Genomic DNA, 26,388 nt, shown 5'->3' with positions numbered 1-26,388 from the left:
GATAGGCCGGCCCTGCGGGAGGCGGGGGAGCGGGCTGAGGGGACCGGTCTGAGCCGGTCTCCGGCGCAGGCGCAGTGCGGATAAACAGGAAGCTGGTGGTAGCGGCGGCGGCCGGAGAGACCTCTCGGGGTTTCGGGGGGGAACCAGCGGAAGAACGGGGCTTCCAGGGCGGGCAGCGGAGGCCGGCTGAGGACGGAGAAAAGCCGCTTTGGCCGCCTGCCTCCCGCGGGCCAGAGGCGCAGCGCCGCTCTGGGCTTAGGCCTCCCGCTCCGCCGGCTCCGGCTGCGGCTGCAGCTGACAAAGGGCTCGCTCCGGCGCCGCCGCCCTTCTCATCCGGGCACTCGGGTCCCTGCGGAGCGGGCGGGGGAAGGGCGGAGGGGGAAGGGCAGGAGCCCGGGAGCCGAGCACTTGGAGCGGAGGAGGCCCTGTCCGCGGCTCTGGCCCGGGGGTCCGGCAGGCGGAGGCCGAGGAGGAGCCGCGGCCGAGGAGGGCCCGTAGCGGTGGCGGCGGCGGCGGCCGGGGCCAGGAGGATGGTGCAGAAGGAGAGCCAGGCGGCGCTGGAGGAGCGGGAGAACGAGCTCAACGCCAACCCTGCCAGCTCGGCGGGGGCAGCGCTGGAGCCCCCGGCCGCGCCGGCCCCCGGGGAGGACACCCCGGCCGGGGCCGGGGGCGCTGCGGCTCCCGGGGCGGCCGCAGGGGCTCGGAAGTTCCTGTGCGGCGTGGTGGAAGGTGAGCGCTCTGCGCGGGCCGGGCGGGAGCGGCCCCCCAGGACTAACAGGCTCTGACCTGGGGGGGCGGTGCCGGGGGCTCGGAGCCCTGGGGCTGAAATTGGACCCTGCTCACCCAGGCGAGAGGCGAGGAGGTGGGCAGGCCTCCCCTCTGGTTCTTAAATGGCGTCATATTCCCCTCTGGCAATTAAGCCCGACCCCACCCGCCGCGGGCTGCGAGCCAGCCTCTCTGCGGAGGCGGCGCGGGAGCGAGTGCTGGGCTCCCAGTTGTACTTACGTGTCTGTTCCCGGGGATGTTCCTCTTGGGAAAAAATAACCCCACACGGATGCTGGTTGTACTCCTGCAGGGGAGAGAAGCACAGTAGGCCGACAGTCTTACTATTTCCTTTTAGCTTAGAATTCTTTTTTTTTTTTTTTTGCTGGCCCGTCTTACCCCTTCCCCCCCATTTGAAGATTCACTTGCAGCCCAGGAAGTTGCCCCTTGACAACCACAGTGCTTTGCCCCCCTCCGAGGGAAGGAGCTTTCGTTTTAATATCTGAGATACGGAATTTTAATTGAGTGACTGCAGGCGTGGTTTTAAGAATGCCCTCGAGACCTCCCTTCCCGCTTTGGAACGATGGACTTTTTTGGTAGTTGGGGGAAATGACACGATTTATTAATACAATGGGCAAATATTCCGCTGTATATGTGGCGTTGGAAGCGTTCACTAGTTACATTGTTACCGTTTCCTCGAGTACAGCATATACAAATGGATTTGAATTTATTGAAGTATTTTGGCCGACCCAGGGTTTCCTAGCTGTCTGCTTTATTCTCTCCTATACGTCAATGGCATGTATAGGAGTAAAAGTGCATAAAAATTAGTCTATAAAAAAACAAAAAAGCATGGAAAAGGATTGTTGCCCTCTTAGTATCAGTGTTATCGGTATACAGCAGCAGTTTTCAGCAGTTTTCATTTCATGGCACATATAAACTAATTACTGAAAATCTGCAGCACACTAAAAAATTGATTTTTTTGCCAGTCTGACAAAAAGATAGGTATAGTGTTGATTAACTCACACCGGATAGCTATTGTGTTGGCTGTTGTCATGTTTTAAAAATTCTTGTCTCACACCAGTTGCAATTTGCTGGCATAGTGTACACATTTGAAAGATGGGTGATAGTTATTACATTTTAGGTAAATTGTAGGGTGTTGAGAACAGACTAATTTTCAGTAAGGAGTGAAACAGCTCAAAGTTAACATGCAGAATTTGGGGGAAGACAGAATGGAAAACTACTTTTGTATTTGGAGTTAATATTGGAGGATACAGAAATCTTAGACTAGAGTGAGTCTAAGGAAACTTACCTTCAGTAATTAGATAAAAGCTTGTTGTAGTTTGAGTGAATTGGTTTGTTTTTCAGAATGGTATTGAAAGTGAACTACTCTTCTTAGAGAATAGACTTTTCTTGTTTCTTATGTGTTGTCCTACCTCTGTCCCATTCCCTCGTATATTTTCTTGGTGGCTACTAAGCACCTGATAATTGTTTGTTTGTTTGTTTTTATACTTGTAAGTCGGCACTCTTCCTAAAATGAACGGGGATAGAAAGAAATGTCAGGATTCCTTTTTTGTTTTCTCTGTTGGTTTTAACTTCTTTGTAATAGCACTGCTTCCTCTTTCTGGTGCCAATTAATCAAAACCAACCTGACTTTCGAAGAGCAAAGCTAGGATTTCTGAAAGTGATTCTTTTCTATATTGAGGCAGCTTTAAAGTGATGTTTAATGCATACTCCTTTAAGAGAAAAATGATAATGTTAAGTGTTCTAGGAAAGCTATAAAGACTTGTATAAAATTTACCTACTGTTGTAAGCAAGATCACCTTCAGAGGGTGAGCACCTGTAAGAGGGTAACCCTGCATTGTCCAGATTGAAGATTGCTGGTTTCACACATCGGTGTGTGATGAATGCTTCTCGGGGGAGGGCTGTCAGTGTCCTTGTTTGTGGTGCAGAGTAACCATCTTGTCTGGATATCGGAGTTTAGTCCATTTCAGAAACTTTGGTTTTAAGTTCGTCTCATAGGTAGATTGTGTGTACTGGCTGTGTGTGTGTGTGTGCGTGTGTGTGTGTGTGTGTGTGTGTGTATAGACACCATTTTGTATTCAAAATGCAATTTTAACCTTCTTCATGGTTCTTCTGAGAGGTCGTCCTAATAATCTCTTGCAGATATATTTGACTGCGAGAGGGAAAATAAAGGTTAGGCGAGTTTGTAAAGTGTGATTAGCACAACAATGAGCTCCAGTATCAGTTTAGTGCTTATACTACTAAAGTCATCAGTCTGCAAATTTGATTCCTGCAATGTGCATTATAGTGCTTTGCTCCAAACCTGGGACACTCTGGAGCAAGTAATATCCTTTAATTATCAGTTGTTCAAACCTTTGCTCTGGAATTGAGATTGCTTGAGCCAGTTTGGGCCAGTTCCATTGTTGAATTTGTTGTGAATGTAGTTTAAGGTGTTTTTTTGGGTTCCTTTTATATCAGGACCTTTGAAAATTTTGATGATAAAGTTGGGTCAGTCAGGTTATTTTCTAATTCTGTTCTTGATTCCCCACCCCCAACCTTACTTATTATCTCCCCTCCCTTCTTTAAAAGCAGTTTAACTCCCCTCCTAGGTAGTAGTTGTTACTAATAGCAGTTTTGGGTTACTTGCTTCTCTTTCCCCCATTGTAAGATTGAGATAAATTTTTTAAAATTTAGATTTATACATACATATATATATATATTCCCCCCCCCGAAATAAGAGTGTTTATTTGTTTTTATGTTTGTTTGTTTTTGAAGAGTTTTGAATTGATTTTGAGAGAGAGAGAGGAGGGGAGAGGGAGAAATACCAGTGTGAAAACGTGAGAGGGAAACATGAATATCAGTTGCCTCTACACACCCTCTACTGGGGATCAAGCTCACAACCTGGTCATGTGCCCTGATGTGGAATCCAGCTGGCAACCTTTTGGTGTCCAGGATGACGCCCAACCAACTGATCTACACCGACCAGGGCTATTTTGTTGTTCATTTGTTTTTTAATATTTTTATTGTTTTCATAAAGGAAGTGAGGGGGGGGGAGGGAGGGAGGGAAGAAGGGAGGGGGAGAGAGAGAGGGAGGGGGGGGGAGAGAGAGAGAGAGAGAGAGAGAGAGAGAGAGAGAAACATCAATGATGAGAGAGAATCATAGATCAACTGCCTTCTGCAACCCAGGCATGTGCCCTTGACTAGAGTTGAACTTGGAACCCTTCAGTCCACAGGCTGATGCTCTATTCACTGAGCCAAATCAGCTAGGGCTCTTTTGCTGTTTTTAAATGACTTTATAAGTAACTAGAGCACATGTGTCCAACACAAGGCCCGCGGGCCAAATCCAGCCCGCCAGGCCTTCCAATGTGGCCCGCACCGCGCTGTCATCACTGCACTCCGCTGTCAGTTTATGACATTGTCAGTTTATGACTGTTCAGTAAACCATTTGGCCCGCGATTTAGGCTGGATTTTAGATTTTGGCCCCTTCTCTGATTGAGTTCGACACCCCTAAACTAGAGGCTCAATGCATGAAATTCGTTCCTTACCCTGTTAATGCCACCACCACCAGCTTCCCTCCACAGCTCTGGCTTCCCTCTGCATCCCCAGCTTCCTCAGGAGGGTTATCCAGAAGGATGTCAGGTCTAATAAGCATATTACACTTTTATTATTATAGATGTGTTTATGGTAGAAAAATCAGAAAATTGACCCAAACAAAAAGGGAATAAAAATTCCCCTATATCCGAAACCGGTTTGGCTCAGTGGATAGAGCGTCGGCCTGCGGACTGAAGGGTCCTGGGTTCAATTCTAGTCAAGGGCATGTACCTTGGTTGCGGGCACATCCCCAGTAGGGGGTGTGCAAGAGGCAGCTGATAGATGATTCTTTCTCATCAATGTTTCTAACTCTCTATCCCTCTCTCTTCCTCTCTGTAAAAAATCAATAAAAATAAATAAATAAATAAATAAATAAAATAAATAAAGATATATTTAAAACATTAATAAAAAAAATTCCTCTATAATATCACCACCCAAAGACACCTTACTGTTTTACTTACTAAATACCCTTCAGGTTTTGGTATAATTTTACACATCATTTTTTCACAAAATGGGATTGTATTGTATGTTTTGTAACTTACTTTTTCGCATACAGTTTAACGGATTTTGAAACTTGAAAATAATTTTATTCTTACTTTGAATCCAGGATTTTATGGAAGACCTTGGGTTATGGAACAGAGAAAAGAACTCTTTAGAAGGTAAATTTTTATTTTATGATGGAGAGTCTGAAATCATTAACATTTCCTTTTGTTTGAAGAAATACTAACAAGAAGCCAGATGCAATTTGATGATTTCTCAGTTGTAGAAGTTGATCTTTTACCTCTTCTAAACCTAAGCCATTGGTTTTCAAACCAATATATTTTGGGCTTCACCTGCCTCACTTGGAGTTGTTGTGTTTTTAGTTAAGACTGTTTAGTATGCTGACATTTGTTGTAATATTTTTTATAATTCCACAAAAAGGTTAAAAGCTACAGTTCCAGAATATTATTAGCTTTTTAAGAGATGCTTCAACAAAAGGGAGGAAGATGAGATTTACAGCCTGTGCATGTGCCTGTTTATACATAATGCAATTTTCTTTCCCCTCAAGGCTCCAGAAATGGGAATTAAATACATACTTGTATGCCCCAAAAGATGACTACAAACATAGGATGTTTTGGCGAGAGATGTATTCAGTGGAGGAAGCTGGTAATCTTTTTCTTTTTAATCCATAAATTCAGAATGTGTGAAGAAAACAGCTATATTTTTAATATAGTGGTATAAAAATTTTATTAAGTATTTTTTTCACTTTGTAGTTAGTTCTATTTGGTAACTACATGAGTTAGTGCAGATTGAAAGACTAGTGCTAACTGTGCGTAGCCATGGTGTGATTCATGGGGATGCTGGTCTGACTCCATCTGTTCTGTGGTCATAAATTGTACATTTTAACTTCTGCCAGTGGTCTAAATAGTGGGCTACTGATGAAAGGGTGCCGAAGTAGGGGTAGGCCTGGAGCCAGGCAAATGAGGCACCCATCTTGGACACAAATTTTATAGGACTCAAAAAAAATTGGGATAAGTAATATTTTATGCAATTTTAAACAAAGTTAATGCAAAAAAAAAAAATCCATTAACAAAATACCAAAAATTTAAAGATAGGACCAGTGTTCTTGATCATTCTCCTTTAGGCTTAAGTATGTTTTGGTCTTGACTACTTGATTATTATTATTGGTCCTGTCTTTATTTAAAATAAAGACCTCACCAGAGTTCAGGCCTGTACTGAAGTGAAAAGCAATTTCTAACTGTTTTTATATGTGTTTTTATGTTGAGTTAGTTAAATAAAATTCGTAAAGTATATCACAGAACCTTGTTGTAAATTAGATAAATGGTGCTTTTAAAAAAAATAAATAAATAAATAAGAGAATGGCTTTGCTCTTTTTTTAAAATACATTTTTATTGATTTCAGAGAAGAAGGGAGAGGGAGAGAGAGATAGAAACATCAGTGATGAGAGAGAATCATTGATTGGCTGCCTCCTGCATATCACACACGGGGGATCGAGCCCACAACCTGGGAAGGTGCCCTTGGCCGAAATCAAACCCAGGACCCTTCTGTCCACAGGCCGACACTCTACCAACTGAGCAAAACTGGCTAGGGCGACAAATGGGGAAACATTTTCATACTTGGAATTAAATGATGTACATACAAGATGGTTAGAGAGCCCAGCCAAGGCCCCGAAGACAAAGTTTTCTTAAATTATGAAGAAGCAATTAAAACTTAATCCCATCTTCATCAAGTGTTTACTACTTTTTATAAATGTCTTCAACTTAATTGTTTTTTTTGAGGTGCTGGTAATGAACTTTAATGTGATCCATAATCAAAATGTATTTTGAGATACCACTGAAACTTATTTAAAGATATATTCTGTGTTGTGCAATAGTGTTTCAGTTTATTTAGGAAAACTAGAACATTTTAAAAACTTAAAATCTGTAATGAATATTTTTCCTGTAGTTATAAAGATGAGGGGGCAGGATTGTTAAGGCCATCACTTAACCCTGGTTTAAAAAAAAAACAAACATTTTCTTTTTATTGTTACATTGAACATAACAATTTTGTGAAATTAAATTTTTTGACTCATTGTAAATTGGAGAAATGACCTTTTCAATCAAAAGGTGAGGTTCTATTTTCTATGCTGCTTTCTAAAAACATGGACTCTGTTCTTTAGAACAACTTATGACTCTCATCTCTGCTGCACGGGAATATGAGATAGAGTTCATCTATGCTATCTCACCTGGATTGGATATTACCTTTTCTAATCCCAAGGAAGTTTCTACATTGAAACGCAAACTTGACCAGGTAACTTCTTTTTCCCTGAATCAGTACCTGAAACTAAGTTTTCTGTGTTGCTTTTATGGTGTTAAAAGGAAACCAAATTTATACTTTTTGTTTCTGTATAGATTTTTTACTTGAATGCTTTTGATAGAAGGGTATTTTCTAAAGTTTACTGGCGGTATCAGCGCTTCTCAAACTTTATTTTGCATAAGTACTTTCTTAAAAGAATGCTTATAAGTGATTTTTAAATATAACTTAAGTATATGCTTTAATTTTGGAATTCTATACTTTTTACTCTAAGATGAGCTAGTAAGGCTTCTTGTTTTTTTCTTTCCCTAGGTTTCTCAGTTTGGGTGCAGGTCATTTGCCTTGCTTTTTGATGATATTGACCATAACATGTGTGCAGCAGATAAAGAGGTCTTCAGTTCTTTCGCTCATGCTCAGGTCTCCATCACAAATGAAATTTATCAGTACCTAGGAGAGCCGGAAACTTTCCTCTTCTGTCCCACAGGTATTGTATACAATAGCTTTATACTTAGTTTTGAAATAGATACATACCTTTCCGAGGACCGTGTTTGGGCTTTATTGTGCTGAACCCTCTCTCTCGGGTGTATGAAGATAGAAATTTTTTTTCTAGAAGATATTTCTCAAGGTCTTAAACTAAGACCTAATAAATGATAACTGAATAGGCAAAAGATTTTATGTATTTTTAGTACTGGAAGTACAGTAGTCCCCCGTTATCCATATTTTCGATTTCTGCAGTTTCAGTTACTCATGGTCAACCACGGTTGGAAAATATTACACATTACCTGCCTACTAGGCATTTAGCTGTTTGGTTGTCAGATTGACTGTTAAGGAATTGTGCTTGTGGTCAGGTAATCCTTATTTTACTTAATAATGGTCCCAAAGCACAAGAGTATTGATGCTGGCAGTTCAGATATGCCAAAGAGAAGCTGTAAGGTGCTTCCATTAAGTTAAAAGGCGAGTACAGCCGAAACCAGTTTGGCTCAGTGGAAAGAGCGTCGGCCTGCGGACTGAAAGGTCCCGGGTTCGATTCCGGTCAAGGGCATGTACTTTGGTTGCGGGCACATCCCCAGTGGGGGCTATGCAAGAGGCAGCTGTTCGATGATTCTCTCTCATCGATGTTTCTAACTCTCTATCCCTCTCTCTTCTTTGTAAAAAATCAATAAAATATATTTAAGAAAAAGAAAAAGGCGAGTACAACACAATAAGAGAGATCACATTCACAGTGCAATATATTGGTATAATTGTTCTATTTTGTTATTAGTTGTTAATCTCTTACTGTGCCTAATTTATAAATTAAACTTTATCATAGGTTTGTATGTGTAGGAAAAAACATAGTATATATAGGGTTCAGTACCACCTGAAGTTTTAGGCATCCACTGGGGTCTTGGAATGTAGCCCCAGCCGACAAAGGAGAGCTACTGTATATGGACATTACATTTACAGGATTTCTAGTATCAAAATGAAAATTAGAAAAAAAAACACATTTACATAGATTTTAATTTAGTCGTTTTTTATTTCTTCCTGCCTCTTCCTTCTTTTTGCCCATGTGTATCTGTCCTTTATCATTCCTCCCATTCCCAACGAGTCTCTTACTTTCAGAAGTCAGCATAGAAAGCTTAATAATTTTTTTCCCTTTTTCCTCCCCTCCTTCCTTTACTTAAATGTTTTCTTCCATTGAAAATGTTTTAGTCTCTTTTAATTGCCTCTCAAAATTCAGCTTAGAAGAAATTTTCCCAAGAATTAACTTCTTATTCAGGAAGAGAAAATAAGTTCTAAGAAATTTTAGACAATTTATTTAACTTTGTGTGTCTGTCTTGAGTATTGTGAGCCAGTAACCTTATTTTGGTGGTCTGATACTACATGAGTACTCAAATAATGTTCGTTCAATAAGATTATACTGGAATTACTTAATTCACTATAAATTGTAATTTAGTTGCAGTTGAGTACTAATATCCATGACCATAATGTTGCATTCTTTGTTAATGGTCTTATCCATTCAGTCTATTTGGCCTCTGATTGTAACTCAAAAAATGGAGACGAGTCAGAATTATGTAGAAAATGCTAAAGTCTTAAATTATTTCTGCAGTAAACTTCTGTGATCATAGGATTGATCTGTACTCAAATATTGGAGGGAGAATATTAGGTTTTGTGAATTGACTTTAAAAAAATGAATTTATTCTTAAATGAACTTCCCATTTGCATTTCCTTTGGGGCATGACATGGAGGCCTTTATCATATGGATGAAAAGAATTTAGTATTAGTAGACATATTTTTTCCATTTAAAAACTCATGACCATTTCATTCCTAACTATTTTATGTTCCCCCCTACATTTCAGAATATTGTGGCACTTTCTGTTATCCAAATGTGTCTCAGTCTCCTTATTTAAGGACTGTGGGTGAAAAGCTTCTGCCTGGAATTGAGGTGCTTTGGACAGGTAAGTCTTTAAGATTTATACCGTGATACTTGAATTAACTAGAACCTAGAGAAGTTGGTTGTTCTGGTTAATTGGATACTTTAAAAAAATTATTTATTGTTGAAAGGATTACGTGTGTGTGTGTGTGTGTGTGTGTGTCCCCGTGTCCCCGTGTCCCCGTTGTCCTCTCCCAGCCTGCCCCCAGCCCCAGCCTTTACTCCCCCTCTCCCCCTAATTGGATACTTCATAAAAAACTGAGCCTTAATCAGAAAACTTCGTTATTAAAATTCTCTTTTTACAAAGTATTCACTCTTCACTTAGTATAAGAAACATCTGTGATAAATAATACTGATAAATAATAGATCTATAGGAACTGGGCTAACGGGTATTGATCTCAGCCCTAGGAGATTGTTTTGTTATATAAAATGAAAGCTGGCATACTATTGTAGATTGATAGCTAGTAATCAGAAAGCTATATGAGCTTTCATTCTAAGAATTAAGATCAGCCCTAACCGTTTTGGCTCAGTGGATAGAGCGTCGGCCTTCGTACTGAAAGGTCCCAGGTTCAATTCTGGTCAAGGGCAGGTACCTTGGTTGCAGGCACATCCCAGTGGGAGGTATGCAAGAGGCAGCTGATCGGTGTTTCTCTTTCATCCATGTTTCTAACGCTCTATTTTTCCTCCTTCCTCTCTGTAAAAGAAGAAAATATATATTTTTTAAAAAAGGTCAGAAACCCTCCCAGAGTTTAGATTAATTGGGCTCTAATTAAGGATATACTATGTTACATTGGAAAAAGAAATTGTTTACATAAAAAACTGTTTCTTATTAGCATATCAGTTTGAGGAAGCTTGCCCAAACCTTAAATTTTCATACTTTTTGACTGATTCTGTTTCTAGGAATCTGGAGAAATACTGGGGTGGGAAGGTGAATAAAACTTGAGTAAAAAGACATGTTGCTGCATTATTTTACAAAGAAAAATAGCCCTGACTGGGTAGATAAATTGGTTAGAGTGTTGCAGGTTCAATCTCTGGTCAGGGCACATACAAGACACAACCAATGAAAGTAATAAATAAATTGAACAACAAATTGATATTTCTTTCTCAAATCGATTTAAAAAAGAAAAGTTGTTAAAAAGTATCCATATAACAAAGAAAACACAGTTAACTATTGTATGCGGTATATTTTGAAGAACCATGGGTGAGGGTTTTTTAATAAAACGTCATTATTTCTAGGTCCCAAAGTTGTTTCTAAAGAAATTCCAGTAGAGTCCATTGAAGAGGTTTCTAAGATTATTAAGAGAGCTCCGGTAATCTGGGATAACATTCATGCTAATGATTATGATCAGAAGAGACTATTTCTGGGTCCATACAAAGGAAGATCCACAGAACTCATCCCACGGTTAAAAGGAGTCCTGACTAATCCAAATTGCGAATTTGAAGCCAACTATGTTGCTATCCATACCCTTGCCACCTGGTACAAATCAAACATGAATGGAGTGAGAAAAGATGTAGTGATGAGTAAGTATACCACTTAACCCTTGACCTTGGGAGAAGAGCTGGGTTAACTAGAGACATTGGCAAATAAGTGTTCATTTGTTGTCACAGTTTGATATTTTTTTAAAGGTATGTTACTTAGTTCTATGAATAAGATGTGTACATATATGATAGAAGAAGGGTTGAATGGATTTGGACAAGTTACCTAATAACCTCTTGGCCTCAGGTTTTTGTTTTTAAAATGTCACTTAACCTTTGACTACTCTAACTAGTCTATTAGTGTTATGCTAACAGTAGGAATTAGTAGTTCATATAGTCCGGCCCTCCAGCTCTCTGAGGGACCGTGATCTGGCCCCCACTTTAAAAAGTTTGAGGACCCCTGCTCTAATCACTTGTACTCTTCCCCCCCCCCCCCCCCATGCACTTAGTTTGCCCATTATTTTTTCATAATTATTTACCCATTAAGTTATAAGCCCCTGAAGGGTAGGGAATGCTTTCTTTATGAAAAGAATAGTGCCTTTAACTTAGCATTCCCAATAATTGGTACTCGGGCATTTATGAATGACTTTTCCAGTAATTCTAAAATTATTGTTTTTTTTAAAATTTCAATTGGGATTTTACATTTAGCGATACATTTATATGACTTTTAGGTGAAGTTGTTCGGTGAAGGTCTTGCACTTTTATGTTAAGGTTTGTTGTTTTGGTTCTTTGCTTTTCTGGTTGTACTCTAACAATTTGTCCCCCTGTCAGGAGGCTTTTGTAATCAGAACTGTTTTTTTTTTTTTTTTTTTTTTTTTTGCAGCTGACAGTGAAGACAGTACTGTATCAATCCAAATAAAGTTAGAAAATGAAGGCAGTGATGAAGATATTGAAACTGATGTACTTTATAGTCCACAGATGGCTCTAAAGTTAGCTTTAACAGAATGGTTGCAGGATTTTGGAGTACCTCATCAGTACAGCAGTGAGTTTTGGGCCATTTTTTGTAATGGGGTTGGATCACATGGTTGAGTCAAAAAATAAAGAACATTTGGGATGTGCCTTGCCATAGGCCCACCAGGCAAAATGATTAGGGCTCTAGAGAAGAGTAAAGTTTTTAAATCTTGGTTGTAAATAGTTATCTTGTTAGAATGCTAATTTGTTTTAAAAATATTTATTTTGAGATACTTATTTAACTGTTTTTAAATGCAGATCTTCAAAAGAGAATAATAAGTATTGGCACATTTAGGAATGTATATCATCTGTTTCTTCTTTCTCCACTTCCCTGGTGATTTTAGACTTTACTCAGGGTTTACATTATTTGGAAGCTCAAACTGAAGTTCCAGTTACAGATATAAGAAAATGTCTGATCTAATTTGTTCTGTTTCTAATTCTGGTTATTTTTGTGACAATTTGTTTTTGTAGGTAGGCAAGTTGCACATAGTGGAGCTAAATCAAGTGTAGTTGATGGGACTCCCCTAGTTACATCGCCTTCTTTAAATTCCACAACTGTAGTTACAACGGTTTACCAGGAGCCCATTATGAGTCAGGGAGCAGCCTTGAGTAGTGAACCGACAGTTCTGACCAAGGAAGAAGAAAAGAAACAGTCAGATGAGGAACCCATGGACATGGTAGTGGAAAAACAAGAAGAAACAGACCATAAGAATGACAATCAAATATTAACTGAAATTGTAGAAGCTAAAATGGCAGAGGAATTGAAACCAATGGACACTGATAAAGAGAGCATAGCTGAATCAAAATCCCCAGAGATGTCTATGCAGGAAGATTGCATCAGCGATATTGCCCCTATGCAGACTGATGAACAGATAAACAAGGAGCAGTTTGTGCCAGCTCCAAATGAAAAGCCTTTGTACACTGTAGAGCCAGTGACTCTGGAGGATTTGCAGTTACTTGCTGATCTGTTCTACTTACCTTATGAGCATGGACCCAAAGGAGCACAGATGTTACGCGAGTTCCAGTGGCTTCGAGCAAACAGCAGTGTTGTCAGTGTCAATTGTAAAGGAAAGGACTCAGAAAAAGTGAGTATGTTTATTTATTTGCTTCTCTAGCCTGGATAGGTCCCATGTTGATGATATGGAGGAGGTATTAAAATGAGTACACTGGTAACTGGCAGAAAATTGACCAGATCTTAAAATAAATTCTATAAAGTGGATGTGCACTCTACCAGATCTGGTACATAGAGTTCTATAGTTTGACCTTACAGTTAGGAATGAAGGAAAGTCAAAGTTGATTATTTTAGGAATATTTGTCAGTTTGAGTTAACACACACTTTTATTGATGTCTAAAGAATTTAAGCAGGCACCTGATAGCAAACAGCTTAATTTAGAACTGTTTTAGATTATTTTTATTAAGCTTCCAAATTTTTGAGTCTTTTTATTGATTCTCAATAGATTGAAGAATGGCGGTCACGAGCAGCCAAGTTTGAAGAAATGTGTGGACTAGTGATGGGAATGTTCACTCGGCTTTCCAATTGTGCCAACAGGACAATCCTTTATGACATGTACTCCTACGTTTGGGACATCAAGAGTATAATGTCTATGGTGAAGTCTTTTGTACAGTGGTTAGGTAGGTGCACCAGGAATAATCTCTTCCCAGATATATTGTCCCTTAAAGAAAAAAAGACATTATCCCACAGGAGAAAAACATTTAGGGAATTTGCAAATTTCCAACTCTTTAAATTCTTTGCCTAGAATTTTTTCAAACGTGTAGCCATTGTTGCAGACTTGAGGTACAAGTCTCAGTAAATACATTGAATATATTGATTTTTCTCCCTTGGGCTAATTCAGCATAAATATTGTGTTAGACAGTACTGACTTTAACTTACTCTGACTGAATGCTTCCTGGATGGGACCCTTTTATCCCACTTTTGTCTGATTTGGAGATGAGACACTATGAATTGTGGCTATGTAAGCTCTCTGCTGCTTGCTGTGTCTTGATAACCTTAATGCCCTTTAACAGAACAATTGCCGAAATGACCTAAGGGGCCTGGCAAGAGGAAGCCATCCTCCCAGCCCTGTGCGCATGCGAGCTTTAGTAGTGGGCTATTCTGGTGCTACTTAGTATTGCCTCACATGGCCTTTTCTTTATCTCTACCAAGTAATTGGTTTTAGCAGGGGATGGAAGTTACAGCCCCCTAAGAAATCTGTCCATTAAATGGACTTCTTATGTCTCTCTCTTTTTTTTTTTTATTAATGTTAAAACTTGATAAAAAGCACCAGCATGGCCAAGTTTCTCCAGAGACCTCATTTCATTTCCAGGTTATCATTCCAGCAGTAAGGAATATGTAATGGACTTACAATGCAGCACGCAGCAGGCAGCAAGGCTAACTGATATGTCATAGTTTTCATAGTAGTCACAAATACAATGATGGGTTACATGGTCTTGGTTATGAAGAAGATGTGTGAAATATTGTGAGCTTAGATTAACTAAGAAGTAGTGGCAATGAGATTTCTCACTTTTTACCTATGTATTTGGGGTTCTTAAATATTAAAAAATAAGTTTCCTGTTACACAATTAATTAGGAGCTAAGATTAGTCTCTGATTGTTAATTTGAAAATATAGGACATATAGCACATACATATAGCAAAACAGGTAGAAGAGAGAATTTTTACCTTTTGTTAAAAGGCTCCAAGAGATACCTCTTTTCTGTGGTAGATTTCTGCTCTTTGGCTCAGGCGAAACCTCTATGTTGGTTGTTGGTTGGCAATAATTGCCTTCCAGGCTTCTGGCCTGAGGCTTATAATTAACCCTTGTAGGGTTTTAAATATTAAATTTCTACTCTGAAATCTGGATTATTGAGCTTGAGAAACTATCTCTTAAAACATTTGATATTCAGCTTTTAATTCAAGAATTAATAAAAATTAAATTCTTGATTATATAGATATTGTGTTGTTTCCTCTCAGGCTTTCCCTCTGTTTTGTGCAATGATGGTGTAGCTTTCTCAAGTTATATAGATAGCTGTTGTACAATCTCAAGCTCAGAGCACCTTAGAAGTTTTAAATGATTATCTTTGAAAAGCTTACTAAAAGCTCACAACCATGTTCATGGTTCTGTAGTAATTTCAGGGAATTACCAATTAGAACCCTTTGTTTTCCTCCTCTCTCCAATCCAGCTGGCATTCAGTCCTTTAAAGAATGTGGCTGTGCAGTACTTTTGATTACTAACGACTTCTATTATCTTCTTCCCCATTGTGTACAGATGGGAGAATCCTCAGCACAAGTGTCTACTACTAATGGATGGACAGCGGCAGATGTTCACAGCGCGTCCCGATTAATTAGTTTAAATTGAAAGGTTCTATCTGTGAGGTAGCTCAGGTAGATTTAAGGGCAGTAGATATGCACTGAAGTCACGTTTGCGCAGCGACTGAGGCATTAACCATGTTTTTATTTACACAGCTCTTCGTACATGCACCTTTTTATTGTGATAGTTGGAAGTGCTAGTTACATTGTAGTCTCAAAGTGGGGGGCAGGGGAAATTGGCTTATCTTAAAGTTTGAGAGGTATAGTTTTTTCCTGCAGTGTATATTTACACTGAGCTATGGAATGGGGCAAGTTCTCTTCATAGCCTAAAATTTTTTACCCTATTCGTATTTACTTTACAAATATTACATTATATGTTCTTTTTTAAAATACCCCTACCCCTACAAAATGACAAACCTCAATATAATAATTTATTAATGGGCCTGAATTGTCAACAACAAAAAAAATTGGTTTGCTTTGGGACTGTCTGACTAGCACATTATACCTTGTACTGATGATGAGACTGTTAACTTGAACAGGAGGTAGAATGCTGACTTCAAATGGAAAAGACCTATGTTGCGCTGCTTATCTTGTCAGAAGACTAGGCAGATGATTTTGATTTGGCCTCCCCATATTTGCTTTTAATTATCTCTATTGTTAGCTGCCTTTATTGCATGTGAATATGAAGGTGATTAAATGATAAACCTTAATGCTGACTTCTGGACCCCAAAGCCTGCTACTTCAAGCATCTATTCAGTGCACTGCCAAGAATATAATGGCCAATCAGAGGAGCCAGATATTGTCATACTTTTAAGAAAAGTATATCTTAGCTCTGGACAAATTGGGAGCATCAGTTGGCTCTTTTTAGTTCGCAGTTTCTGTCAGGCTGGTATTATTACTACCCAGTTTGAATCTGAGTTGTCCTTGTTAGAAAAAATTTATTGTTCTCGTGGCCAACTTATGGACAATTTCTTTTATTCTGTTGAACTTAGTCTTCTGACAAGATTAACCCTTTTTCTCCCCTTTTCCCCTTTCCTGTACCCTTCCTCAAAATGTGACTTCAGACAGGTTTAATTCCTTCATAGGCTGTGATAATAAAATGTCTCATTCATTTCACTTTATAGTTACTGTAATTTTACTACAGAGCAAGCAGCAGACTTGATTTTTATGGTTATTTCTAGACAATATATAAACTTGACCCAGACAAATTTGACACTTGCTTCCCTTCCAAAAATTAAAGATAGAACTCTTAATATTGATCATTAACCAGAGGAAAAATATTAGTATTGAAATTTTATTATGAATTAAAAAAAATTATCACAGCCTTGTCCTGAAACCCTGGATTATTATTTTTAGAGAGCTATTTCCACAAAGTGTTTGTTTGTTGGACGTTTGAGACCTCAGGAAATCCCCTTTCTCGTAACATTCTCCGCTTGGATCTGATCTCAACAGGGTGTCGTAGTCATTCTTCAGCACAGTTCTTAATTGGAGACCAAGAACCCTGGGCCTTTAGAGGCGGTCTAGCAGGAGAGTTCCAGGTATCAATATGAATTCACAACTGAATTGACATTTTCTTTGTTTTATGAGAAACCTTATGTTGCGCATCAGATGGCTGGAAGGATTGGTCTGCCGAAGGCTTTCTAGTCCCAAATTCAATTTAGTTACATAGCTGGATTTTAAATCAAATTTTCCTCCTCTTTCACAGTAATTTCTGAAGGAGATGCTGCCAATTCCCCCCGCGCCTGCGAAGCGCAGCGGCTCTAGGTACACTTCACATTGTTTCTTTGCAGGTCGCACAGCATTTTAATCTGCGCCCGCAATGCACAATGCGCGCATGCTTGTCTGCCAGTGGAAACTCCATGAGCAAAAAGGATGAATAATTATCCAAATGATGGTGAAAGAGCTTATGGATACTTTCACAATTATCTTATAAATAAAACACTTGAAAGAACAGTGTTAGTGAAAATATGAACGACATATGAAGCGTTTTTGCTATTAGAATTTGTTCATGGACTTTTCAGGTGCTCTACTTTTCTCCCCCCAACAGGTGCTCTGCTGTGCACAGCAAACTGAAGCGCATTGCTTTGGGGATAAAGCGTCTCCTGGACAGATAACCCTCTTCAGACCAAACCTCTCCTTCTGACATTCTGTTCTGCCATCTTTTAGTAGAAAGATGGTCTATATGAGATTTAAAAAAAAAAAGAAAAGAAATTTGTCATAATTGGAATGGATTTTTTTTTTTTTTTACTGTAAATTTAAATCCCTATTAATAAGCCACTAAAACTATGTAATTCAGTTAGGGTAATTTCTATTCAGAAGCACTTCCCTCCCCCAGTAAAGAAGTGTTTATTTTAGTAAAACATAGTACACCCCTCATCTTTAGGTCTGCCTGCAGTAGCCAGTTAATATTAAGTTGGTAGTCTGCAGTGTACACTCATGTAAAAAAATGAATATCTTGCCAACACTAATCCATCTTTTTTTTCCCTCCCACAGCGTTTGCTGCCAATTGATGGGGCAAATGATCTCTTTTTTCAACCACCCCCTCTGACTCCTACCTCCAAAGTTTATACTATCAGACCATATTTTCCTAAAGATGAGGTAATTGTCTGTCTACCAGCCTGGTGTATGGTTATGGTGCTTATTCCTATTTTTCTTTTGAACTCCTGGTTAAAAGAATTAGTTCTGTCTTAAAACATGAACTTTAGATAGAGTTAACTAAACATTGATCGTGGACGAGGGGATATATTTAAGGAAGAACCTAAAAATTCATTATCTTGTGCTAAGGTCTTTAATTCCTCCCTTAAAAAAAACTAGATGAAATGTATTCAAAGTTGAAATTACTGACCAGTCCAAGTTGTCTAAATGATATGTTGTCTTGGCTGATTTTCTCCAATGTATTAGTATTCTATAATTTTCAGTTGGGAATTGCCTACAGGCTAGTGACAGTCAGCTACAGAGAAAAGAAAGCCTGTTTAAAGACAATAACATATCCTGGAAAACAGACAATTGATAGTTTGCTGGATTTGAATTCACTACTTACTGCCTATATACACCCTCTGCAAAGCACTTTGTAATGTTTACTATAACCATGCTACTTTCTACTGGTTTTACAACTATGATTCAATGAGTAAACCTTTATTTAAAACAGCAAAGGTTGATAATTATGACAGGCCAGGCATTTTGTTACCTCCTGTCCTAGAAGTACAGTCTGACTTATAAATCACATTGTTATGTTGCCAATTTTTCTTGATGTGTTAGTTAACTAGATTGTATTTCCAGGCTTCCGTGTACAAGATTTGCAGAGAAATGTATGACGATGGAGTGGGTTTACCTTTTCAAAGTCAGCCTGACCTTATTGGAGACAAGTATGTGATGAAGTATTTGGATTTGTTGGATTTGGGAAGTAGACATTTCAAAGCCTGATAAAGGTTGAGGGGAGGTGATGACTGGAAATAGTTTTTTAGAAATCTTAAATTTGAATATTAAGATGTGTGTATTTCCAGTTTTTTTTCAGATACCAGGTATAGTTTCCATAGGTTGTCATTCAAATACTTGGGGCTTTAACATTACTGAAGTCTGTATTTTGTGTTAGTAACTTACAAACTCACTCTGGCCTTTTTTCTTCTGAGCAGGTTAGTGGGAGGGCTGCTTTCCCTCAGCCTGGATTATTGCTTTGTCCTAGAAGATGAAGATGGCATATGTGGTTATGCCCTGGGCACTGTAGACGTGACCCCCTTCATTAAAAAATGTAAAATTTCCTGGATTCCCTTCATGCAAGAGAAGTATACCAAGCCAAATGGTGACAAAGAACTCTCTGAGGCGGAGGTAATGCACAGGTTTAGAATTCCACTATAGTAATTTTTGCTGAATAAGTACTTATTAAAAAGTAAGCATATACTTTTTTTAAAAAAAAGTAGGCCCATCTTAAAATCTCAGTGCTTCCTGAATTTCTTTTTGAAAAGAATCTTATTCTTTTTTTTAAATATATTTTATTGATTTTTTTACAGAGAGGAAGGGAGAGGGGTAGAGAGTTAGAAATATCGATGAGAGAGAAACATCAATCAGCTGCTTCCTGCACACCCCCCACCAGGGATGTGCCCACAACCAAGATACATGCCCTTGACTGGAATCGAACCCAGGACCCTTCAGTTCACAGGCTGACGCTCTATCCACGGAGCCAAACCGATTAGGGCCTTAGGGCTTATTCTTATGTTATTTTCTATGGTTCCTTCATTGTTAGGACTGTTTTTGATTTGGAAGCATAGTTCTAATACTTCCTTGGGTAAAAACACAGTATAAACAACCTTCCTGCTTTTTTCCCCACCAAACTTAAGAATGTTCTCTGGGTACTCAGGACAAGTGTAGGACAACATTTGCTTGGTTATCAGGAAGCTAAGCTGGCTTTCTTAGTAAAGCTTTTCTCGTTGTATTGAAACAATAGGGGTGAGCTTCTGAGAGTCTGCCTTCTGATAGGAGCACTTGTTATGTCTGTTTCAACTTCAGTGGATTTTTCCTCTAAAAAAAAGTGTGCCCCACATTGGTCAATTAATGATTATTTTGGTTTATATATTGCATATATATTTAAAAAACAGCCCACTATTTTACTTATATATCTATCCACAACTAGCTTTATTCACACATCACTTTGTAAAAGATTTTAGAGAGAGAGAAAGACATCTTTTTGTCCCATTTATGCATTCACTCTAGGGGCCCAGTGCACCTTGAAAGAAACTGGGCTTTGAGGCTGAGGTGGGCACAGGGGTGATTCTCGGCCCATCTTCTGTGCCCCTGACCAGCCCCTTCCACTGCAGCCCCCCACAACCATGTCCTGTCTGCCAGCAGTCCCACTCCCGCTGCCATGGCTGCCACGTGCTGACAGTGCCAGCCCCACTTGTACCTGCTGATGGTGAGGAGCGATTGGGGCCAGGGCTGTCAGGGGGTACAAGTAGTTATAGGCTGGTTGGGAGTGGCTTCGCTAAGGGATTTACTTTAAAAAGTGGTAGCTGCTGCCCTGATTGCCCCTCAGGAGCAGGGGGAGGTGGAGAAGCCCTGAGGCGATTGGGGCTGGCAGCCATTGCTCACACCTACTGATATCACTGAGCAATAGCGGCTGGTGCCAGGCACCCGCAGTGGGTACCAGTGGGGCTGGCACCAGCCCCAGCAGTAGGTATGAGTGCTGGGCAGCATTATGGTGCACGGGAGCAACGAATTTTCAATAACCAATAGAGGCTCACCCCAATAACAGAGAATAGAGCCCAGCCTTGGTCTGGCGCCCCACTCACCTGTTCCAGCATCCTGTCGTGGCTGATGCCTACCATGTTAAACGCATGACCCCTCATGGTCAGCGTACGTCATAGTGACTGGGTGGTTCTGCTGTTTGGTCTATTTGCATGTTAGGGTTTTATATAAAGAAATCGTTTGGTTATTGTAGGTGCCCTGATTGGGGATCAAACCTGTAACCTTGGCATATCAGAACGATGCTCTAATCAACTTAGCTATCTGGCCAGGGCCATCACATGCATTTTTATTGTTTGAAATATCACTCGATATTTTTCCATTGATCTTTTAGAGATAGTGAAAGAGAGAAGGAAAGATGGAGAGAAACATTGATGTGAGAGAAACACATCAATTGGTTACCTCCTGCACTTGCCCTGACCAGGGCCCTGGCTGGGGAAGAGCCTGCAACAAAGCTATGTGCCCCTGACCAGAATCGAACCCAGGACCCTTTAGTCTGCAGACTGATGCTTTATCCACTGAGCCAAACCGGCTTGGGCAACACATGCATTTTAAAAAATAGTTCCTTCTTAGGATAATTTCTTATGTTCAAGAAATACTTTCAGGTATATATTGGACTCTTAGTTTGCTCCTCCTTTCTGAAACTCTCTCTATACCAGTGTACTCACATTCTCTCTCTAGTTTTATTATTATTTTTTATCTTCTGCCCCTAGACAGGTGGCTTTGAAATAGGCTGTTGGGAGTGGCATCACTAAGGGATTGCATTAACACTGACTGCAGAATGCTGGTGACTGAACTGTTGATGTGTTGCTGCTCCATATCTGACAATTATTGTTTTCAGCATAGGAACATAAAAAGAATGACCATATAAAATGTGTCTATTAATAAACTTTCTTTAAAAAGTGGTAAAATGTAGCCTTGCTGGTTTTGGCTTAATGGGTACAGTGTTGGCCTGCAGACTAAAGGGTCACAGTTTCGTTTCCTGGTCAGGGCACATGCCCAGGCTGCAGGCTCCATCCCCAGTGAGTGTGTGCATGAGGCAGTCGATCAATGGTTATCTCTCACCATTGATGTTTTTGTCTCTCCCTCTCCCTTCCTCTCTGAAATCAATTAAAAAAAAAATAAATATATATATATATATAAATATATATATATATTTTTTTAAGTGATAAAATGTACATTACATAAAAGTTAACATCCTAACCATTTTTAAGTATACAGTTCAGTGTTAAGCACATTCATATTTTTTTTTTTTTTTTAATATATTTTATTGATTTTACACAGAGAGGAACTAAGAGGGACAGAGAGTTAGAAACGTTGATGAGAGAGAAACACCGACCAGCTGCCTCTTGCACACCCCCCACTGGGGATGTGCCCGCAACCAAGGTACATGCCCTTGACCGGAATCGAACCCGGGATCTTTCAGTCCGCAGGCCGACGCTCTATCCACTGAGCCAAACCAGTCCCGGCAGCACATTCATATTTTTTATGAAAACCAGACAAACTTAAAATTTTATTTGGTTTTGGTCAGTGGTTAGAGCATTGGTCCATGGGTTGAAGAAGGGATGCAGATTCGATTCTGGTCAAGGGCATGTACCTCGGTTGCAAGCTTGATCCCTGGTCCATGTTGGGGCACGTGTGGGAAGCAAGCAACCAATCAATGTCTCTCTCTCACATAGATGTTCTCTCTCTACCCCTCCCTTCCACACTCTTAAAAATCAATGGGAAAAATAGCTTCTGGTGAGGATTAACAACAACAACAACAAATTTGTTTTGAATAATTTTGAATTTAAAGGAGTTACAGAGATAACACAGAGTTCCTTTATTTACTTTAAAATATATTTTTATTGATATCAAAGTGGAAGGGGGAGAGAGACACATCAGTGATGAGAATCATTGATTGCCTTGTGCATACCCCTACTGGGAGACTGAGCCTGCAATCTGGGCATGTGCCCTGACCCAGAATGGAATGGTGGCCTTCTGGTTCATAGGTCTATGCTCAACCATTCAGCCATGCTGGCAGGACTATGGAGTTCCTTTATATCGCTCACTCATTTTCTACATTTGTCCAAGTCTACCAACTTAGGTACATTACTATAAATTTCACTACTCATCAGTTTTCCCACTAAAGTCCACTTTCTGTCCCAAGATCCTAAATATAGCATATACTATATTTAGACAAAGTTTTAAAAAGTGAAAATGTTTTTATAGCTAGAACTGTAAGTTAATTCTCCATGTGATAATTATATGACTAGAGGAGTTATTGAATATTATTTTCCTTTCCTGTTATTGAGTTCTATAGTTGGGATATAAATATAGAATGAGTGGTTACTGAAAATCAAAACAGATTCTAATTTTTAGAAAATTCTAATTTTTAGAAAATAATGTTGAGTTTCCATGAAGAGCAGGAAGTGTTGCCAGAAACTTTCCTTGCCAACTTCCCTTCTCTGATAAAGGTGGATATTCATAAAAAAGTAACTGACCCAAGTGTAGCCAAAAGCATGATGGCTTGCCTCCTATCTTCACTGAAGGCTAATGGTGAGTACATATTTGTGGAGTTGCTGGTGTTTGGGTTAGGTGGGGATAGGACTATGTTTTAGGTTAAAAAGAAGTGAATTATAGTGAATGTACATTCCCTTCTCCACCATTTATGATTTGGCTTCTGAATTATTGTGCAAGAATTGCTTGAGTATTAATCATTGAAAAATGCTTCTCTTTTACACAATGAATGCTTATTTTGAGCCTCAAGTAAATGAGAAGTGAACACATAAGGATATATTTATTTTGCCAGAGACTCATAAATGATAGTTGAAAATTAAATGAACCTTGGGGAGAAATTTCATTTAGGAATACAGACACCCGTTTTCTTCAAACTTGGCTAAACTCAACCTTCAAAAATATGTGGTTTTACATAAGTATGCAGTCTTTTTCTGTGAAGAGCCAGTTAATAAGTATGCTAGGCTTTAAGGTCCGCATATGGTTTATGTTGTTGTGTTTTTTAAACAGCCTTTTTAAATAGTAAAAAAAAACTTAACTGTAATTTTTGGGCAATATAAAAGCGGGCAGCTCATTAGAGGGTGGTTGATACATTGAGAATGCACCTGTTGCATTTTTGTATCATTTGAGTCAGTGTTGTCCCTTTGTGGGATAATTTAAACAACCCTGCATACTTAGTGTTGTGCTTAGAACTTAATATTAAAACATCAAGCAGAGGTAACCTTTTTTTTTTTTTTTTTTAAATATATTTTATTGATTTTTGTACAGAGAGGAAGGGGGAGAGATAGAGAGTTAGAAACATCGATGAGAGAGAGTCATCGATCAGCCGCCTCTTGCACACCCCCTACTGGGGATATGCCCGCAAAGAGGTAACCTTTGCTTTAAGGTCTCTTACGACCTCTTCCCCAAAAGGTTTTCTTTCTGGAGAAGAGTTGCACTTACAGTTGAATTTTTTCAGTTGAGGTATATTTGGCAGTTAAGAATTGTATATATTTATTGTACAACTTGATGATTGGAAATACATTTTGAAATAACCACGTCCAAGCTAGTTAACATATTCATTTAAGATAGTTATCACTATAGTATTTAATAATCATCATCATTAATATTCATTTAGTATTAATACAAATTTAAAAAATTGTAGACTAATAATAGATAAGCTCCCACTATGATTTGTTTGAAATATATTAAAAGAGTAGTCAATTTATATCCGTAATTCTACTTATTAATGTATTTTGATTATTTGTTTTATTTCTAGGCTCCCGAGGGGCTTTCTGTGAAGTGAGACCAGATGATAAAAGAATTCTGGAATTTTACAGCAAGTTAGGCTGTTTTGAAATTGCAAAAATGGAAGGATTTCCAAAGGATGTGGTTATACTTGGTCGAAGCCTGTGACATTTGGCACCATGAACTGTCCGAAAGTCTCTTAACTTCACCTGGTGGGTGGTGGTTGGGGTCTTTATACAGTTCAGCCTCTGGAGCGGCCACAGATGAGTCAATTGGGATTGGAAACAAAGAAGACTATGTAAAACTCATGCATCATATTTTGAGACTACTCACTGGTTAGAAGATAGTATTCAGCAAATCCCATAGGAAATAGATACGTGGGCCCCTTTTTGGGTCTTGTGTTAGGTGTCAAGTCCTCTTACATGGGCTTATAGGAAGGGGGTCTTCAATAAATGTAGTCAGCACTGTTTTCTGCATCCAGTGTGGTTGCATTTTTCACCTTAGAGTAATCAAAATCATTTGTCATCCTCCTTGGCTTATTGAATGAAATGTCTCATTCTTTGGGGACATGGCAGAGATGAGAAAGATTTAGTGGATTTCAGAGCCTTCAGGGTGGAAATTCCAAGTGGGATGGTTGTGGCGTAGTATAAGCTGAATAAATGATTTCAATTTTGGGCAGTTATTCTGCTTTTTGTAAAGCCATGGCCAGTTGTCTCCAGTAGTGATGATTGGTTCAGGCCTGTTGTGCTTTGTAGGGACAAATGTGCATTTGTTTGTGGCAAAAGCCTAAAAATGACAAGCTTGTAAATTTTTTGTATATAAACTAGCTGTGATCTGCCTACCTTTGTGTTTACCGGTTTTGTTTCATTTTGAAAATGAAAGGTGTGATTCAGGATGGCACTTTGAATAATATAAGTCAGTGGAAAGTGACTTTTTTGCCTTTGGTTGGTTTAGGCTTTTTTTTTTTTTTTTTTTGGAAGTTTTATTTTTAAAGTGCCTCTCACCTAAGCTAGGCCACAACCACTTTGGGTATGAGAGCCTAACTTCATAGGACTCAATCTGTGCAAGTGCAGTCACTTCTAGAAATTAACCTCAATACAGGTCAGCATGTGTGATGTTAGTTTGACATCTGTCAAGTAGGGTTCAGGGACTGATCGGTCCCATTTGCCCCCAGATCAGTTGTCCTTTCATTTCAAGACCTGTTACTACTGGTTTTATTAAGTCACAGCCTAATTCTTGCATGTTTGTATTGAATTTTTAAAAGAGACAAATAATGAGTATACTTTAATCAATGACTTAATGGTTAATTTTTCCTTTACAGATTCTGAGAGCTTCATGTATTTTAATTTAGATTTGGTGTATTTAAGGGTTCTGAGCATGAGGCTAGTAGGTAATTTCTGCAGGGTTCATTTTTTCATCATGACTGGCTGACTTCTTCATAGATTTATAACAGTGTTTTATTATCAGCTTCCCTGTAGTTTTGTATCAGATGATTAACTTTGAGCTGAGGGAAAGGGCAAGGAAAAGGAAACTTGAGACATACTTTTCTTCATAGGATTCCCTCAGGATGGGCTTTGAGAGCGTCTTCAACGGTGGTACCTAGAAGGGGTTCCACTAGTGACTTCCACCAAGGCCCGTGAGTGGCACTGAATAGGGGAGATGAAGGGAGGAAAGAAAGAAACCTCTAACTGATAGGATATAGTAGGTTGGAAAGTTTGGACCACGTTTGCATTTTCAAGGCTGAGGTATGAAAGGAGTATCTACAAGATTGGTTTAAACAGCTTAGTGTCATGGGCTTCTCTTTAAATATGTTTTCTACACTAGTGAATAATTGTGGCATTTTATCTGGAGCATTTCAGGGCCAACATCCTATGAATCAAGACTTTTAGTGTTCGCTTGTGGCTTTTTCTTGGCTTTTAATAACTGGCTAGTCTTCTGGTCACAGATGCTGAGAACCAGATGTCCATGCCTATACATTCATCACTCTAGGATTGTAAAATGCTATGCTACCTTCTATGGTTGTGAATATTTATTAAAGTTGGAATGACATTTCCTTGATTGTTTAGATCACAGCTCAGTTCCTGTAGAAAACGAACTGTAAATTATGTGAAGATCATGCAAGAGGCAAAATAAAACTTGAAG

The 26,388-nt window shown here is 39.2% G+C and overlaps 1 protein-coding gene across 1 annotated transcript; it reads left to right on the top strand.

Annotated features, from left to right (window-relative positions):
* Window positions 1–29: 29 nt before the first annotated feature.
* Window positions 30–26,388, top strand: OGA (O-GlcNAcase). Its single transcript, XM_084903772.1, has 16 exons — window positions 30–729; window positions 4,961–5,012; window positions 5,402–5,499; window positions 7,013–7,143; window positions 7,459–7,630; window positions 9,483–9,581; window positions 10,793–11,077; window positions 11,856–12,014; window positions 12,455–13,068; window positions 13,441–13,615; window positions 16,741–16,826; window positions 17,782–17,886; window positions 18,568–18,653; window positions 18,921–19,113; window positions 22,902–23,061; window positions 24,278–26,388. Exons 1-16 carry the CDS (start codon window positions 531–533, stop codon window positions 24,412–24,414), a joined length of 2,751 nt encoding a protein of 916 aa, XP_084759898.1. The 5' UTR covers window positions 30–530; the 3' UTR covers window positions 24,415–26,388.

The sequence above is a fragment of the Pipistrellus hanaki genome (genome assembly GCF_964339955.1).
Source record: "Pipistrellus hanaki genome assembly, chromosome: 14".
In the NCBI taxonomy this organism is placed as follows: domain Eukaryota; kingdom Metazoa; phylum Chordata; class Mammalia; order Chiroptera; family Vespertilionidae; genus Pipistrellus; species Pipistrellus hanaki.
This window is presented reverse-complemented; position numbering and strand designations above follow the sequence as displayed.

Coding starts and splice junctions, on each gene's coding strand:
- OGA (XM_084903772.1), top strand. CDS start 531: ATGGTGCAGAAGGAGAGCCAGGCGGCGCTGGAGGAGCGGGAGAACGAG. Junction 13,069..13,440: donor AAGGAAAGGACTCAGAAAAA/GTGAGTATGTTT, acceptor GATTCTCAATAG/ATTGAAGAATGGCGGTCACG. Junction 19,114..22,901: donor AAGAACTCTCTGAGGCGGAG/GTAATGCACAGG, acceptor TCTAATTTTTAG/AAAATAATGTTGAGTTTCCA.